The 17206-nt window shown below is 42.9% G+C and overlaps 1 protein-coding gene across 1 annotated transcript in view; it reads left to right on the top strand.

Moving 5' to 3' along the window:
* The window catches only part of LOC122065104 (protein unc-13 homolog), a 100247-nt gene that overhangs the window by 59399 nt on the left and 23642 nt on the right, over nt 1-17206 (top strand). The window contains exon 18 of the mRNA XM_042628908.1: nt 8582-8653. Within this exon, the coding sequence (XP_042484842.1) occupies nt 8582-8653 (72 nt within the window). The remainder of the gene's footprint in view (nt 1-8581; nt 8654-17206) is intronic.

Genomic DNA, 17206 nt, shown 5'->3' with positions numbered 1-17206 from the left:
GGGGGGGGAGGGTGAGGGGATGGAGGGTGAGGGTGAGGGGAGGGAGAGGGGTGAAGGGGGTGGTGAGCAGGGTTTGCTTGAAGGTTCCAAGAAGAAATGATGTGGGAGTTTCTGGGGGAGATAGGGATGTGCCGGTTGAGTCTAGTAAGGAGAGCCTGGGCTTTGGAAGCAACATCAAAGGAGATAGCATTCCAAATCTTATCTGGGGATCAGGATTTGACAGTCCATCTACGGATGTTGCGCTCCATCCAGAGGTGGTTAATGGTAGCACAAAAGGTCAATTTACTAATAGTATCACAAATGGTCGATCCAGAGAAGGACATGTCAATCCAGATACATTCTCTGTCGAAAGGAAGAATGGGTCTTTTGACACGCCAACATTTGGAAAGGGCAATTTTCCAAACTTGGCAGGAAAGGGGACAGGAGAAGAAGAGATGAGGGATCTCCTCTATGCCCGAGGGACATAGGCAGGAGGAAGGATTAGCAGGGATGTTGCGATGAATGAGGAAGGATTGAGTTAGAAGACAACTGGATAAGCAGCGCCAAAGAGTGAATCTTTGGCGGGGGATATGACCTTTAAACCAGACCAGTTTATGCCAGGGAACCAGCGGAGAAGGGGAGCGGATAAAAGACCAAGCAGAAACAGAAGAGAATAGCCCATTGGAAGAGGGGAGCCAAATGCAATGGTCTTCTCTGCCTCTGAGCCCAGGAGGGAGAGGGGGGAGGGAGGACTAGAGATCTTGCAGAGGAGGGGGGAAGGAAGGAGGAGACCAACCCCAGGGAGAAAGAATTGAGGAGACCATAGCCTTTGCATGGAGGCCGGAGGAGTATATGACTCTGGGAGACACTAAAAGGGCAAGAATACCCGAAGGATGTCACGGGTACTTCCACGGATAGGTCGAGTGGCCATTCCCAATAGAATAGGAAATGGCAGTAAGAGCCAGGGTTCTATGCTGAAGCATCTTTCTCCAAATCCAGGAGGCGTCAGGATTGGAAGGGGCAATCTAGAGAGAGTTATGCTTGAGCTAGCCAGAGAGAATCCAGCCAACCCAAATGCTTTTCTATTTGGAGGCAATCTTCCAGATGAGTTTAAAGACACCCACAGAATTGACATCTTTAATTCTTCTAATTTCCAACCCTCCTTCAGATTTCGGGAGGCAAACCATCTTATCGAGAGGCCTAAGGAATTTGGAAGAATCCGAGCCTTTCCAAAGGAAGGAGCAGAGGAGGCTCTCTAAAGACTTGATGACAGAGGAGGGGAGGATAAAGGCACCATACCAGTATAGATATAAGGATTGGAGGACCGATCTTATCAAGGTTAAACGACTAGCAAAAGACAGAAGTTTCCCTTTCCAAAGTTGGAGCTTTTTCCTAAGCCGGTCAAGCAGAGGGGCACAATGGTGAGAGGAAAGCCTGGTGGTGATGAGAGGGAGACTCAAATATCTTACCGGTAAGGATCCCAACGAGATACCAGAAATATCAGAAAAATAGGCTTGAGTCTCAGGAGTGACACCTGAGAGAACGATATTAGATTTGAGGTTGATTTTGAGCCCCGAAAGGGACTCAAAGGAGTGCAGGTTGGACATGATATTGGTGATGGATATGGGATCAGCCTTGGAGAAGATCATAATATCATCTGCAAAAGCCAAATGCGAAAGGAGGAGGGATTTACACTTTGGGATGGGAGTAATGAGGTGGAGGTCAGTGGCAGACTGAATGGAACGGGATAGGATTTACAAGGATATAGGGAAGAGAAGAGGAGAGAGAGGGCATCCTTTACGGATTCCACACCTTAAGGGGAAATATCTGGCTGGGCTACCGTTCACAAGGACCGAGAAGCGAGAGGAAGATATACAAGAGCGAATCCAGTGGACAAACGAGGCCAGGAAAGACATTTGGAGAAGAACGCTGGAAACAAAGTCCCAACTAATCGTGTCAAACACTTTGTGAATGTCAATCTTAATAAGAGCAGCCAGAGAGTGGGACTTGCGGTTAAAGCCACAGATAATCTCATGGCAGAGAATAATATTATCCGAAATGCTTCTGCCAGCAATGAATGCTGATTGGTTTGGGCTAACAAGGGAGTCAATGAATTTTTGGATCTTATTGGCCAGGATTTTAGCATTGAATTTGTAGAGGAGGTTGTAGACAGAAATGGGCCGAAAATCATTCACAGAAATCCCACCCTCCTTTTTGGGGATTAGGCAAAGGAAGGTGTGGTTGATCCCTCCAATCTGGTTAGGGTTATAAAAGAAACTACGCACTGCCAGGCTGAGGTCGTTACGAATGATATTCCAACAGGCCGAGAAGAAGCCCATATTGAAACCATCAGGGCCAGGGGCCTTGTTAGCCTTATGGGAGAGAATGGCAAAGAGGATTTCTTCCTCACTGGGAATGGATTGGAGAAAGGGCAGGAGGTCATTAGGGACAAACTTATTGATGAGGTTGGACGGGATGGGGGGGGGAGAAGGGGAAGAAGGGGGGGTTAAAAAGGCTTTGGAAATAAGAGACTGCCTCAGACTTTATGAGATCGGGGGAGAACAGCTCAGTCCCTGAGGAGGAAATGAGCTTAGGGATGGTATTGGCATTGTTCATAGCTTTGAGAGAGCGATGGAAATAGGCCGAGTTGGAGTCACCCAGATCAAGCCAATTGACACGGGATTTTTGGCGAAGGAAACTCTCTTCTTGATCTAGGAGCAAGGTGAGGTTGGATGCAGCAACTTTTTCTTCCTCAGCCAGGATGTGGTTGAGGAGATCAAGTTGAAGCTTGGATTGGATGGAGAGGAGGATTTCTCGGCCCACAGACACTTGGGATGAGATATTCCCAACGGTGGAGGAGTTCCAAAGCTTTAAGGTGGATTTAAGATTCTTAAAAATGCTAGGAGGGGGGATAAGGAACGGGGGGTGGGGATATTCCAGGAACATTAGACCAGAAGTTGGAAATCAGGGTGGGAGGTCCACATGTCGAAGAATTTGAAAGGTTTGGGACCAAAGGAGCGAAAGGGAAGAACATAGATAGAATTGGGGCTATGGTCAGAGATCTCGGAAAGACCAAAGCAGTAATGAGATCAGGGGAAAGCATCTAACCATGCTTCATTAACAAATAACAAGAGTCCTATCGAGCTTACAAGCCACCCTGTTATTACCAGCTCTTCTGTTATGCCAACTGAGTTTGACACCCGACCATCTGAGGTCAGTGAGGTTGAGATCATCAATGCAGGCATTGAAAGAATCAACACCTTGAGAATCAATGCGATTTCCCCCTTGCTTTTCATGACGGTACCGGATAACATTGAAATCTCCAGTAATACCCCAGGGGCTGGACCCCACGCAAGGGAAAAGGGAAATTAGGTCCGACCATAGGGGAAGCCTGAGGGAAGCTCTATTATGAGCATAGACAATGGAGAGAAAGCAGATGAAGGGGCTAGAGTTGTGAGAAATGGAAATATGGGTGACTTGGGCAGAGGAGAAAAGGCAAGAGATGGATAAGAAAGAAGGGTCCCAGAGGATCCAAATCCTGCCATTAGGACTGTGAAGATAATTGGAATTGAAGGACTAGGAGGGGTCAATCGAAGAGGCAATCCTAAAGGCATTGGCCTCTAAGACACGGGTTTCAAGAAGACAGCAGAGGTTGGACTTTGAGGAGCGCAGACGGGATCTGATTTCGGCTTGTTTGGTCGAGGAGTTGAGGCCTCAAATGTTCCAAATGGTCCAAGGAATCATTTAGAACTAGGGAAGATGGGCAACAATCGCTTGGACAAGCTTTGGGGGGTGTTTGGGATGTTGGGGCCAATGGAGGAAGGGGGCCAACGGCTGTATCCAATGACAGGGGAAGCATCGGTGTTGGAAGTGGTTTTGGCTGAAGATGTGGAGGTATTTTTGGTGTTGTTTTTTTGGGGTAATGTTGAGGGTGGAGGTCAAGCTGGAGTTTTTGTGGATGGGGTTTGGTTGATGGCTGGTTTTGTGGGAGGAGGTGGATTGGCTTACAGGAGGAGCCAAAGCTAAAGGGTTAGCTAGCACTGTTTGGGAAGAACAAGGCAAGGCGGTAGCATCCAGTTCGCAGGATGTTTCTTCTGAGTAGGTATGATCAGTACTGAATTGTCGATGAAGCTTTCCTAGGGGGCTCTGATGAGAGCAAGTATTACATTACCAAGTTGTGGCTCTTGGGAGCAGCGAGGGGAGACTTGATTCTTCCGAGAGGGTGAGACCGAGTGAAGAAGCAAGGCGGAGACAACAACTTTTCTAAAGTGAGCCAATGGATTGGAGAATTCCGAAGGCCTGTCGCAAATAGAGGAAGGGCCTTCTGAGGCCAATCGAGGAGAGGAACATGCTTGCGGGATGAAGGAGAGGGTCATCGGGCCTTCCAAGGCCAAGGGGGTCCGAGGGACCACCCACGATCAGAGAAGCCGAGGCAATTGGCATCCAACAGGATTGGAGACATGGGCAGCATCGGTGGTGGAGGATTACGGCAGTAGAGGCTTGGACGACAATGGAAACTTGGGTAGATGCAGAGTCCTGGGCGGCATCAGAGACTTGGACGGTAGCAAGAACTTGGTCGGCAACGTCCGAGGAGGAAGGACTGATGCTTGACAGCCTCGGTTGTATGCGAGGGAGCTGGCAAGTGTAGTAGCTAGCAGTAATGGTGGAGATGGAGAAGGCACTGGTAGTCGAAGGGTGAGACAGGGTAGGTGCAATGTCGTGACCAACAGCAAAACCAAGAGTTCCAGAGATGGGCGAAGGAAAAAGGGGAGTCGGGTTAGGAAGAAAAGAGATAGGCGGGTTGGGTTTAGAGATGGGTGGGGCAGGGTTTTTAAGAGGATGGGTCTGGTTGTACAGATTTCCTAGGTAAGGAGGATGGTCCATCTGGTATTTAGAGAATTGATTAAGTAGATGAACCGGAAGAAACTGGTTCAGGGGAATAAACGGTGGTTCAGAGGCGGTTTGGTTTAGAAATTTGGGATAAAACGGAGTTGATGATGTGGAATGAGGGTTTGAGTTCAAAGGTTGATTTAACTCGTAAGGATCAACAATAGAAGGGCTTGGCAGTGGAGGCGGCAGTGGGGTATGGCTAAAGGGAAGGGGATCGGAGGTTGGAGCAATACCAACCTAGCCAAAAGGAGGGGAAAATTCCGTTAATGGAAGAACCGTGGGAATAGCAGGAGCATGCAGGGTTGAGAGGTCGCCATCAGAAGCCAGATCCAAATCTAGATCCATGTCAGCCCTCTCAAGAATCGAGAAGGGGTTAGGACCAGCAGATAAAGAGATCGACGAGGGACCAAAGGACACATCGGTGCCTTCCTTTGCTGGAAGGGTCGCCGGATTAGAATCCGATGGCGAGGAAATCCAATTTCTTTTTTTCTTGTATTTTATTTTATTTTATTTTTTTTTTTTTTTTTGAGGTGTGAAGCTTGAAGGCAGTGTCTTGCAAGAGAACGTTGATTGGCAAACTTCCGAAGGTGGTAGCTTGGACAATAGAGGCAACTTGAATATCAAATGCCGCTTGAGCATCAGAGGCGATTTGCACAGAAGGATACTTTTCACAAAGTGATGTTTTGTGCCCGAAGCACTTGCAGTACGAGCAAGAAGGGGGAACCCAATCATATCGGACCTCCTGAGTCAATGAGTGACCATTAGCATCCCGAATGGAGATAGAGTTAGGGAGAATTTGATCGGCCTGAACTTCAATGCAGATTCTCACGAATGATAGTCTATCCATCACTTTGGTTCGCTTGTTTGAGTACAGAGGTTTGCCGATGAGGGAACCAACAAGACTGAGCCCATCGATACACCAGAAGTGTATGGGGAGGTAAGGGAAGGCCACCCATAATGGGATAGAGGTAGGTTCGGATCTGTTAAAAGAGGTAAGCACATCCCATTGCCGAAGGAAGATCGACTTCTTCCCAATGTACCATGGACCTCCATCAATGGTCATTGCCTTGTAATAAATGTCCCATTGTCAAGCATATTCATGGTTAAGGAGCAAACTGGTTTCCATTGTTTCATAAGTGAAGATTTGACGATGGAGAAGGGGGACGATTCCCAGGAAGGTCCCAACAACACAATTCTTCCATTTAGAAATTTCCGAGTCCAGAAAGCCGGCGGTGGATGGGATGGAGGAAGGGTGAGCAGGGTTGGAGGGGGCAGAGCTGGAGACAACCAAAGTCCAGGAGTGGTTCTCAAGGAAGGAAGGGTCAGAGGAGAGGGGCTCTGGAGCGAGAGCCGTAGGAGAGGAGGAAGGTAGGATATCATCAGACAGGGGGCAAGGGATATCGGAGGAAAAGAGGGGGTTGCCGGCGGTAGGGACCACCGGAGAAGGAAGGGGCATTTGGTCGCTGAGGTTACGACATTAGGGGGGGGCATTTAGCCCAGTCCTTTCTTTTTTAACACCTACAACCTTCTGCCTGAGCATTTATCTTGGCCTGCCATATTATGCAGCCCTCCGCCCCAAGCACACCTGGTTGGACCAATCCCTCAGGCCTAGGCTCTCTCTTGGGTGGATCCAGACCTGCTGAACCTTTAGTCCCTTCTGCCTATCACTTGCATTTTGAATTTGGCTCTTTAGCCTTGTTCCCCCCCCCCCCCCCAAAATATATATATATATATATATATCACTCCTTTTCCTTCTGGCTCAGAATGCTTCCAGTTGCAATCTCCTCCTATGTCTGGTGGCTTACTTTCCCCCCCTCTTGGAATATTATCACCGCTGTACTGTTAACCCTGCCCCTCCTTTGTCAGACTCAAGGAGATATTGCTGCACCCTTCCCTGATCCCACATTAAGTCCCTGCATGCTGGTTATTGTTGTCTCATTGAAACAAAAAAAAAAAGAGCCCAATGCTCAGCGCATCACGCCTGCCATTGACGCTCAATGCACTCTGATTCCATGATTTTTCTTTAGAAATGGAGTGGATTCTTGTAACCAATCTGCATCAGAGTTTTATTAACCTCCCAACCAAGCCTTGTGTTGTTGGATCAACCTATGATTCTTATCAGCTTTTTCAGTCATCATTCTTTCAGCTATGAAATATTGGAGGAATAAATATTGTGTGTGTGTTAATAGAAAACCCAACTGTAATTCGCTACTGTAGAGCAAATAAATGGGCTTGATTGCCTTGAAAAATCTTCTTGTAGTCCATTACATAAGTCTAACAGATGAATTTATCAAATCTGAAAAAGAAAGGCATGCCTTTTAGTAATACCAGCCTTTGGAAGCCTTCAGCCTCCAAAACCTTCACCCCTAAAGCAGCTTGGAATTTTGTTAGAACTCATGGCCCCCCCACCACATGGCACCGTCTTATTTGGTCCAAGCACCACATCCCCTGCCATAGTTTCACTGCTTGGAGAGTTTTCACTAAATCTCTACCCACAAACCAATGTGTATCCTCTGTGGCACTGAGACGGAGACTTTAGAGCACCTGCTCTTTGAATGCAGTATTTCTTCATCCATATGGAAAGCAATTCTTAGCAAGTGCTGGCCAGCCAATAGGAGGATTCTCCCCTTCCATCGTGAATGGATATGGGTGGATATATATGACTTTTCAGGGAAAGACTATCTGTGACACTGTGGGAAGGCTAGCCTTCTGTGCTACGATAAATCAGATTTGGATGGAACGGAACCATAGGAAATGGACCTCCAACTCTCGCTCTCTTGATAAGATTTGGAGCTCCATCTCCTTTGATGTCAAAACTAAAGTCTCTCGGCTTGCTTCCACTTGTATTCCCTCCCCTCGAAACTGTCACATTGTAAATTCCTGGGATCTTTCGAGATCCATCACCAGAAATAGTAATGCTTTCTAAGCTTGATTTGCTTTCTTCTCCCTCCCCTCTTCAGGGGCTGTAAGTTTTTTTCTTTCTTTGTTTGGTAATGAATTATTTATTCCCCCCACCCCCCCAAAAAAAAAAACCAGCCTTGTATTAATTGTTGCAGGCTTATAGCCATTATTCTCTCTTTTGATTTTTCAGGATTTGTGTGTGTGACCTGTTGCGAATATATTCCTCCTAGCTATTGCTACCTTATATTGAGCATAAGAAATATTTTGTGAAGAAAGTAGAGTTTAAGAACAGATAATACACTTGGCTCTAGCTAAAAGGCTAGAAAGGTGTGAAGAAAGTAAAGATTAATTCAACACAAACTGGTCTGCAGAAAATTCAGTACAAGAGTGTATATTTCTTCAAATAGAAGTGACATTTCAAGATGAGGGAGGGAGGGCGGCATGTTTTTTATGCAACAAATGCCGTTGAGTTTGACAAGCTGCATTTGCCCTCAACATTCCCACCTATTCACGCCCAGTTTTTTTTTTGGGGGGGGGGGGTGTGTGTTAGAATCCTAGCTATGTTTTTTTTTTGATAGAGATTACATTGTGTTAGTTCGAGTAAGCTAAGGATTACGTCTAATTGGTTTGCTTTATTTTCAAATTATTAATCCTGGGATGAAGATTTGTGGTAAGCTACAACTTCTAAGAAGTTTGAAGTTATTGTAGTTAGGTTTCCATGCAGGCCATATGTTGCTCATAGAACTTGCTTTACTTTCATGAATCTCTCCCATGAAATTAGCAGTTAATGCTTGCCTAAACCTTTTTACAGCGATGGGATCCCATATCAGCTCAGCAACGACATGGAAGTTCAATTGTTGAAGTTTTCAGGATTGTTGAAGAGGTATTAGAAATAATCTTTCAATTGCATTATCATATTTCGTTGTTTTTCAGAACATGCATGGCCTTGCATTTTTGTAGCACTACTTTCACATCCTCAGTATGCATATGTTCTTTTATTCTCCAGGAATGCTGTATGGGAATAATCAAACATTAGATAGTGAGCAGTGTTGAAACTCACTAAAAATTAAATGAATTAAGATTGATTTTCTTTGGTCTGTTTAGCTAATGGGAAGCATGGCTTGTAGTGGAAATCAATTTGGAATTTTGAATATATTTGGCTTCTTCTTTTTTTCTTGAGTCAAATTTGTAGCATGAGAAAATGTAGAGTATCTTCTGCTACTGTCATTTATGGCTGTGGCCAGATTCATCATCGTATCGATTACTTGATTACGAAGGTTTGCTTTGATTTTCTCTCAAGTTGGTTTTTCTGTTCTTTTCATTTTTTATTATTGATCATAACCTGTCATAAAACGTAACTTCGCATGTACCTTTTCTCTATTTTTATTTATTCTTTGTTCAATTTAATTGAAGCCTTTTTTTTTTTTTTTAAAGTGTATGGGTATTGTGTTAGATATGATAGATCTTCAAATGATAAGGCAGCAATATCGCGAATCTGATTATTTATACATCCAAAAAAAAAAAAAATAATGAATCAGAATCATAAATTGCAGAGAGCATAAAACCCATGCACAGTTGATAGAAGTCCCTCCTTGCGCAGAAACCTTAGTTTCAGATTAAGGCTTCATTAGCTTCATAGAGGAATAAACAGTAACTGTTATAATATTTGAACCCTAGTTTTTATGGGTATAACTAGATCTCATAATAGTAAATTGCAACAATTGGTGGCTGCACACCACAGGAGAATACCCTAGATAGATCTATCTCTCTAAAATACTCCTGCGGTAACACTAAACACAATACCGATAATACCAATACACTAGACATTTATATTTTTCTTTTGGGATCTGATTTCAAACTTCTTTTATAACTCATCATTCCTTTTATTTCATACCAACCCCTGTGGTGTTCCTCCCTGACCAACTGGTATTTCTCCAATTAAAAGTGATTCCTCTCTGTCTCCCTTGTCCTTTATTACCCAGCCATCTCGGGAAGGTTTGGAAATCCATTTTACCGTTTCTGTAATGTTTTTGGTGCTCTATCATCTACATTTAAAATTCCACATTGCATGGATGGGGTTTTGATAATCTTTTGTTAGTTTTTCTCTAATATCCATAATGGTTCCTCGCCTCTTTTTATGAGTTCTGGGTTTATAGTTGAAACTCTATGTTTCTATAACCCTCCTGCGTCAAATGAATATTTTACCTTTGAATAAATATCCATGTGGATATAAAAGGATCATCTTGTTGCTCCACCTTGAGTTAAGTAATACTCAAAATATTTTATACAATTAAGCACATAAAAGGTGCAGAACGAACCATGAAGGTGGCAAGGAAAGAGGAAGGCCAGGGATGGTCTCGGTTGAAGTATTCCAGAAGGATATGAGTGCCTATGAGTTAATAACTACTATGGCTTTAAATGGAGTCATATTTTGGAGTAAGATTTACATAGCTGATCCCGAAGTGAGTAGAAACAAATGAAACACAGCACAGAAAAGTAATAGCATTGGAAAACTAACAGCTAAACAGCCAAAATACTTGGACCTGGCTAACATGAAGAGCACCTTCAGGGTTCTCCTTCAGATCTCCATAACCAACTCTGTTCAATTCACTCCAAAATCCAGCTTTTATAGAGCTTACAAAATTTAATAGGCGAAAGTTAGAATAAAACACTTATTTGGGAACTTTCAATATCCTTCCCGACTCAACTTAGAAACAATTCTTAAGACTTCTAAAACTAGCTCATATTGACCATAATTTTTAATACCTTGTCCAAGTAACTGATAGTGACTTGGGCCACTTACCGATAATAATAATAAAAAAAAAAGAGTAAACATACCAAAAATAAACTCAACTCATTATAGATAAAACCCCCACTGATAAAGCCCGAACCCAAACATAAGAAAGCCTATATAGCACTTGGGCCACCTTATAATTGTGGTGTTGCAAACCACAACTGTTGTGGTCCTTGAGGGAGAATTTTCAGCGACCTCAGGGGGATGCTCTCACACTATGGTCTGATTATAAAGTAGGGCCATTGTAGGGGAACTTTAATGCCCCCAGTGGAGCACCTCAAGTAGGCAAATGTTCCTTTAATAGGGTGTGGCTGCACTACCAACTACTAACAGTTCGAATACAGGCGATATAATTGAGGCGCAATCCAAATATGGTTTTTGGGGGGTGGAATTTGTGGCGGCAACCTGTCGGTTTTTTTGCTGTTCTTCTAGTTTCTTCACTAGCAGAATGTGTGAGATTACCAAATTGTAGAATAAAAGAAGTAAAAAATAAGGGAAGGAATTAAAAATATTTTCTTTATTCTCAAATATGAAGATCTCAAAGTCAATAAAAAGTTCTCTAATGGGTGACATGAGTCTGATTTATGGGAAACTGTCATTTCTTGTGATTTGAAAGGGGATGGTAAGTAGTTGAATGGTGTTGGATCAAGTGGGTGCATGTTAGAGACCAAAGGAAGTTAGAGGAAGATATTGAGAAGAGGCTAATAAGCTATAAAGATTAGTGTTCAATTTTGTTCTTCTTGTGCAACAGTCAGTTAATGAAATCATTTTACAGGAGATGGGTCCAGAAAGATAGACAAATCATAGATCATGGAAAATTTGTATTTCATTGGTTCTAGATCCATTTACCCCAGAGCCATACTCAAAGCTTTAACCAAGGTTATAACTGTTGAAGGAATGGCCCCAAGGGTTTTAAGGTGTTTAGGGGTGCTGTGCACTAAGGAAGAGTTAGTGTAGGACTAACTGGGTATGCCCAAGGTTCAAAATCCCATCTCGTTTCGGTGTTTCAATGGGTTTCCGAACCACCGAAATCTCGGCGAGTTGGATGATTTTTTTTTTGACTCGGTTGATTGTTTCGGTGATCAAACGGCCATATTATGACTTGAAACTCGGTGTGTAGCTTGTTTTAAGCTTAATAAACATGCTTAGAACTTAGATTTGCAAAAATATTAGAACATGACAGTGTTTTAGAGTTGCATCCTTGTTTGGTAGCAACCATCGAACTGTTCTGGAGATTTTACCTGCTTCATTGCTAGAACAAGATATAATATGATAGTAAAACAATTAAATAGTGGATCTTACCCATGATCAAGACATACCTCAACATTAATTAACTAATATTTAGAGTACTAGAGTAATATATTATGCAACTACCTAACTCCCAAGTCCCAACTAATGCCATCCACTGAGCGTCTTACTCTTAAATCTCAAAGTCTCAAATGGAAATACCCCAAGTCCCAAACATATTAGTTATACAACACTAATCATAATGACTGTCTACTAGAAAGAACTATGACAGCCTGACTGGATTCCACGCCTAGTACAATGGAGTCGACGTGCATTTTCCTCTGAAAAAAATTTCACTCCGATAGAGTTGTAGATTAGCCAATGCCAATGGGGAGTAATATATATATATATATATATATATAATTGAGTTCCATCAAAGCTATATTAACTATAAAAAATATACAATTTTATATTGATGGAAAATACATTTTTTTGAACCAGAAATTTTTTTTTGACTCCGTGATGTCATAGATCGGCCTCTTGTGTCTAACATATAAAAATCTAGCCCTATCCAACATGTATTTATGTTACTATTTAAAAAAAATGGTTTTGGGGAAAGGGGTTTACCTTTCCAAAGCTTGAAATGTGTAGATCTTTAACTTGGAGTCACCTTTGAGGCAATAGATGTGATGATGTGGCTAGTTAGTGGACAATGGGGTGATTTTGTGTTCAAATGCAAGGAGGAGCCGAAATTCGCCGAGACAGTCGAGTTGGAGTCGAAATTTCACCGAGATCCTCACGAGATGTTTTATAAGCCTTGGTTGCTATCACTACAGTATTTTGTCGATATGGTACCGAAATTTCGGCCGAGATACCGAAATTTTGGTTGAGATGATGTCCTTTTTGTAATTCGTAGCATATCTCGTCTTGGTAAAATAAATAAAAAATTAATTTCCGAGATCTTGAACCATGGGTATGCCACAAGGTTAGAAATCTCGTTTCGTTTCGGCATTTCGGTGGATTCATGACCACCGAAATACCAAAATTTCGGCGAGATTTCGGCCAAAACACTATTTTTTATTTTTTTTTGTTTCGGTTGGCTGTTTTGGTGGTCAAACAGTGGTATTTTGACCTGAAATTTTGGGGATAAGCTAATTTATGGTTAACAAACATGATAAGAGCATAAAACTGCAAAAATATTAGAATATGATATTGTTTTAGAGTTGTACCTTTGGCTGGTAGCAACCGTCGAATTGTTCTGGAAATTGTACCTATTTCATTGCTAGAAGCCTAGAACAAGATGTAATATGGTAGTAAAACAAATAAATAATGCATTTAAGCCATGATCAAACATACATCAATATTAATTAGCTAATATTTAGTGTATTATAGTAGTATACTATGCGACGCTAATACTAAAGTCAAACATTGAGCCTGTAACTTTCATAACAGTACAATAGTAATCCTAAATTCATAATGACTATGTAGGAGATACTATCTACTGGAAAGAACTATGACAGCCTGGCTTGATTCCATGCTCAGTATGAAATAATCGACGTGCATTTTCCTCTGACTGCGCCACAAATGCATGCCACGTCATAGTGTGAAAGAATAATCGAACGTAGTCCGCCACAACTGCCAAAAAGACTGAGTCTACATACTGAAGGTAACCTATCCGAGGGCACGTATCACCACCATAGTATGAAGAAGATGAACCCGCCACTGAGTTACTGTCAAATGATGGTTCCAACAACATGTACGGGTCTGGGACCGCTGGGTATGAGAATAAAGTGTCCAAAAAGCCACTACCAGGTGACTGGGTTTGGGAGCCATAGTTAGTACTACTACTAGGAATGGATGAACCAGATGTATGCCCCATCCCAGTGAATTGACCATATGGTCCACATCCATCATACTGCGACCAAGTGCTCCCTCCAGTAAATGATGGGACATGCCATTGCCCACTCCCGCTACTCTCACTGTTCGTATGACTATTCCCTCCACTCAAACCCATTCCACCAATAGAAGTAGATAGACTATCGATGTCCACAAAATCTCGTTGCCCTTCACCGAATCGGCGACGAGGCCCTCTACTGTAACCTGAACTCCTCCCTCCACCTGATGGACGTGCACCATGATCAGAATCTTGTGTGGCATTCTCAAAGTGAGTCTCCGCAGTGAATCGCACCGGCTCCGGCTGTGGATCATCCTACACATACTGCTCTCGAACTCCTTCAAATCTATCACCATCACCTCCCCCATCACCATCACCATCACCATCGTCATCACCATCACCATCACCATCACCATCACCATCACTGTCGCCACCATCATCACCATCACCGTCGCCACCATCATCACCCTCATCACCTCCCCCATCTCCATCTCCATCTCCATCACCACCATCACCACCACCATCACCATCATCATCATCACCATTACCATGTGTCTGAGTCTGGGTGTGGGTACGACCACCCAATGAAATGGCCAATCATCTTCATCATCATCATCCCTACCAGGTGCAGGCTCAGGCTCGAATGGTCGAGGGGTCTGTGAATGTATCCTTCCATTTGATGCCATATAGTCATCAACATCGACCGCCATCTGTCAAACTAGATATGGGTCCGGCCTACCTCCCGGTTGATCCATCAACGGCTCGTCTCTATCCCTCACCCAATCCACTAGGGGATCCTCATCATCTGAGTCGATCTGGAAAATATCAGCAAGCTCGATCTGGCCCCTATCATTATCCTGACCCATGCGTATGTGCTGCATCCTCAGTCTGATTATAATGCACATACACCAAATCATTCAGACTTTGTGAACCTAATCGATTCCGCCTCTTCGAATGGATGAGTGAAAATGTGCTCCAATTTCTCTCACAACCAGATGCAGAACATGTCTGGGAGAGTACTTTGATGGCAATCTTTCTCAATTTCGGAGACGAATCCCCATACAACACCCACCATTCAGCTGCATTATAAGTTACAACAAGTGTACAAGATTATTTATGTTCCAAAACACAACTTTTAGTATGAGTAACATACTAAAATTTGGATTTCATACCAAGATCAGTATTCATAAGACCTGAATATGCGGCGGGAGCCCCGAACCTGCCTAATGCATCCCTGAATTCCTTCATCTATAACAAATTGACAAATAGGACCCTAGTTAACAACCATTGTGCTGAAATTTAGATTCCTACAGGCTACAGTATAATAGTAATAGTAGTAAAAAACTAACCTTAGTATTGGCTTTGGCTTGTAGATCAGGGTTTGATTGTAACTTGGCAACCACCTGCGTCACTGCTTCTAGAAGATCCGGTTCCAATGCAAGTCTCTTGCTGTATTGATACCAAGGGTTTAAATAGTATGCTGAAATGTGACAAAACATATTATTGTCAATGTGAAAGCAAATGCATTTTTATATCACATAAACGAATGTCTTCAACTTTGCTTATCAGCCTTATGCAACGGATGCGAAAGCTGGCTCTCCCAATGGTCTTCTATTATCTCCACAAATTTCCTACTTCCATGTGGGTTGGCAGCATAAACATTTTCCTTTATCATTGCAATAGCAGCCCACAAGCTTGGCAATGTGGGTTTGAAAGCAGAATCCACCATCTTCAACATGCCAACAATTGGTGTCAAGATTTTAACCACTTTACCCAATTGTGTCCAAAACTTCTCTGATGAAATGGTTGCTTGTGCCTCCCTACCACCAGCTGATCCTGCTTCCCTCCAACCAAACCACTCCCTAGATGCGAAAATGGATCGAAGACTAACTTTTTTGGATTCAAAACTCTGGAGTGCAATATAGTTGGTAGCAAATCTTGTGAGACCGGGCCTGACCAAGTCACCCCCGCACATCTCCCTCAATAGGTTAAATGAAAACCCATTATTATAGACAAATGTGCTCACTTGCTTAGCTCTTTCAGCCATAGTCTGTACAATTTTAAGTTTCCCCATGTCCTTCAACATTAGGTCAATGCAATATGCTGCACAAGGAGTCCAAAAGAGTTGGAATCGAGGGTTGTTCATCATTTTAATTTCGGCATTTTTGTAGTTACATCCATTATTAGTCACAGTCTGAACAACATTTTGTATCCCAACTTCTTCCACATCAATATATTTGGCATCCTTTCTTTCCTTTGATGCATCAATAGACTTCAAGAAAATGGTTCTACCATCACAATAAACCATAAAATTGATGATGGACCTTCTCGTGGGCCCTGTTCAACCATCACACATTATGTTACCCCATAGCTCTTCCACATAAGTTTCAACTCATCAATATATGCTTTTCAACTCAGCCTTCTCCTTAGGCAAATATACATTCATCACCTCATATGCAGTCGGCCCCTTTATCCCTGGACCGGCCTCAGCCACAGCATCAAGCATCGTCTGGTAATATGGACCTGTGGTGGCGTTTGCTAGGATGCTATGAAATAACATCCACTTAAACACAACCTCCCTAACATAAGCCTTCATGTCTCCCCACATCCCCTTTATCTTACGCTGCTTACTATCCTTTTTCTTGTACGCACGGGGATCCTATTGTAGCACAGGGTTCACACGAGCTGGAACCACTGGAGGTGAAGGTGGAGGTGGAAGTGAGGCTGCCCTTGTACTCTGTGATCTCCTAAAGGGAAAAGTGATCTGTGAAGATCCATTACCTCCTACCCTAGATGGACCAGCTCCTCCATGTCTACGCCTTTCCGTCTCCTCATGAAGACTCTGTCGGCTCAATGCTTGCACCTGCCGCCAATCTTTAGCCTCTTGCTTAGTTTCTATGTCATCAGGCACATACACCAAGTCATCGCTGTCATCATCACTATCATTATTATATCGATGCACGGGAGCATGTAGTGCCTCCTCAAACTATATCCTCTTCTTATCCTTTGCCCCTTTTCTCTTATTCCCCCCTTCATATCTTTAGCTATAGCCTTGGCAATATGACGAGACACTTCTTTGCATTTAGCCACATCTGAGGAATTTCCTACCAGATGTTGCTCAAGTCTTATGGCCCCACCACCCATAAACCTCTTATGACAGTAGTTGCATTTTGTATGCCTCTTATCGCCATCAATCGGCTCTCCGTGTTTCCATGCAATCTCTCCCCTATCACGACTACTATCATGTCTCCCACGTCCTCTCCCTCTTCTCCCGCCTTCCTCATCGCCTCCTCTAGCCACTTAATGTCACCCTGATGTTGATGCATAGAAAAAAGAATGTCATTATTAACTTACAAGTATATGGTATCTACTTATATTTTATTCTTACCTAAAATTATTTTTTAATCAATTTTGGAAAATAATTTAATGACATAATACAAAAAAATCAAAGATGTCATAACATGACAAGTATATAGAACGCTCCAAAACACTTTAATATTAATCTACTATTTTTTTTTTTT

This window comes from Macadamia integrifolia, unplaced genomic scaffold (assembly GCF_013358625.1).
Source record: "Macadamia integrifolia cultivar HAES 741 unplaced genomic scaffold, SCU_Mint_v3 scaffold188, whole genome shotgun sequence".
In the NCBI taxonomy this organism is placed as follows: Eukaryota; Viridiplantae; Streptophyta; class Magnoliopsida; order Proteales; family Proteaceae; genus Macadamia; species Macadamia integrifolia.
Note: the sequence above shows the minus strand (reverse complement) of the source record. Positions and strands in the feature narration are given on the sequence as shown.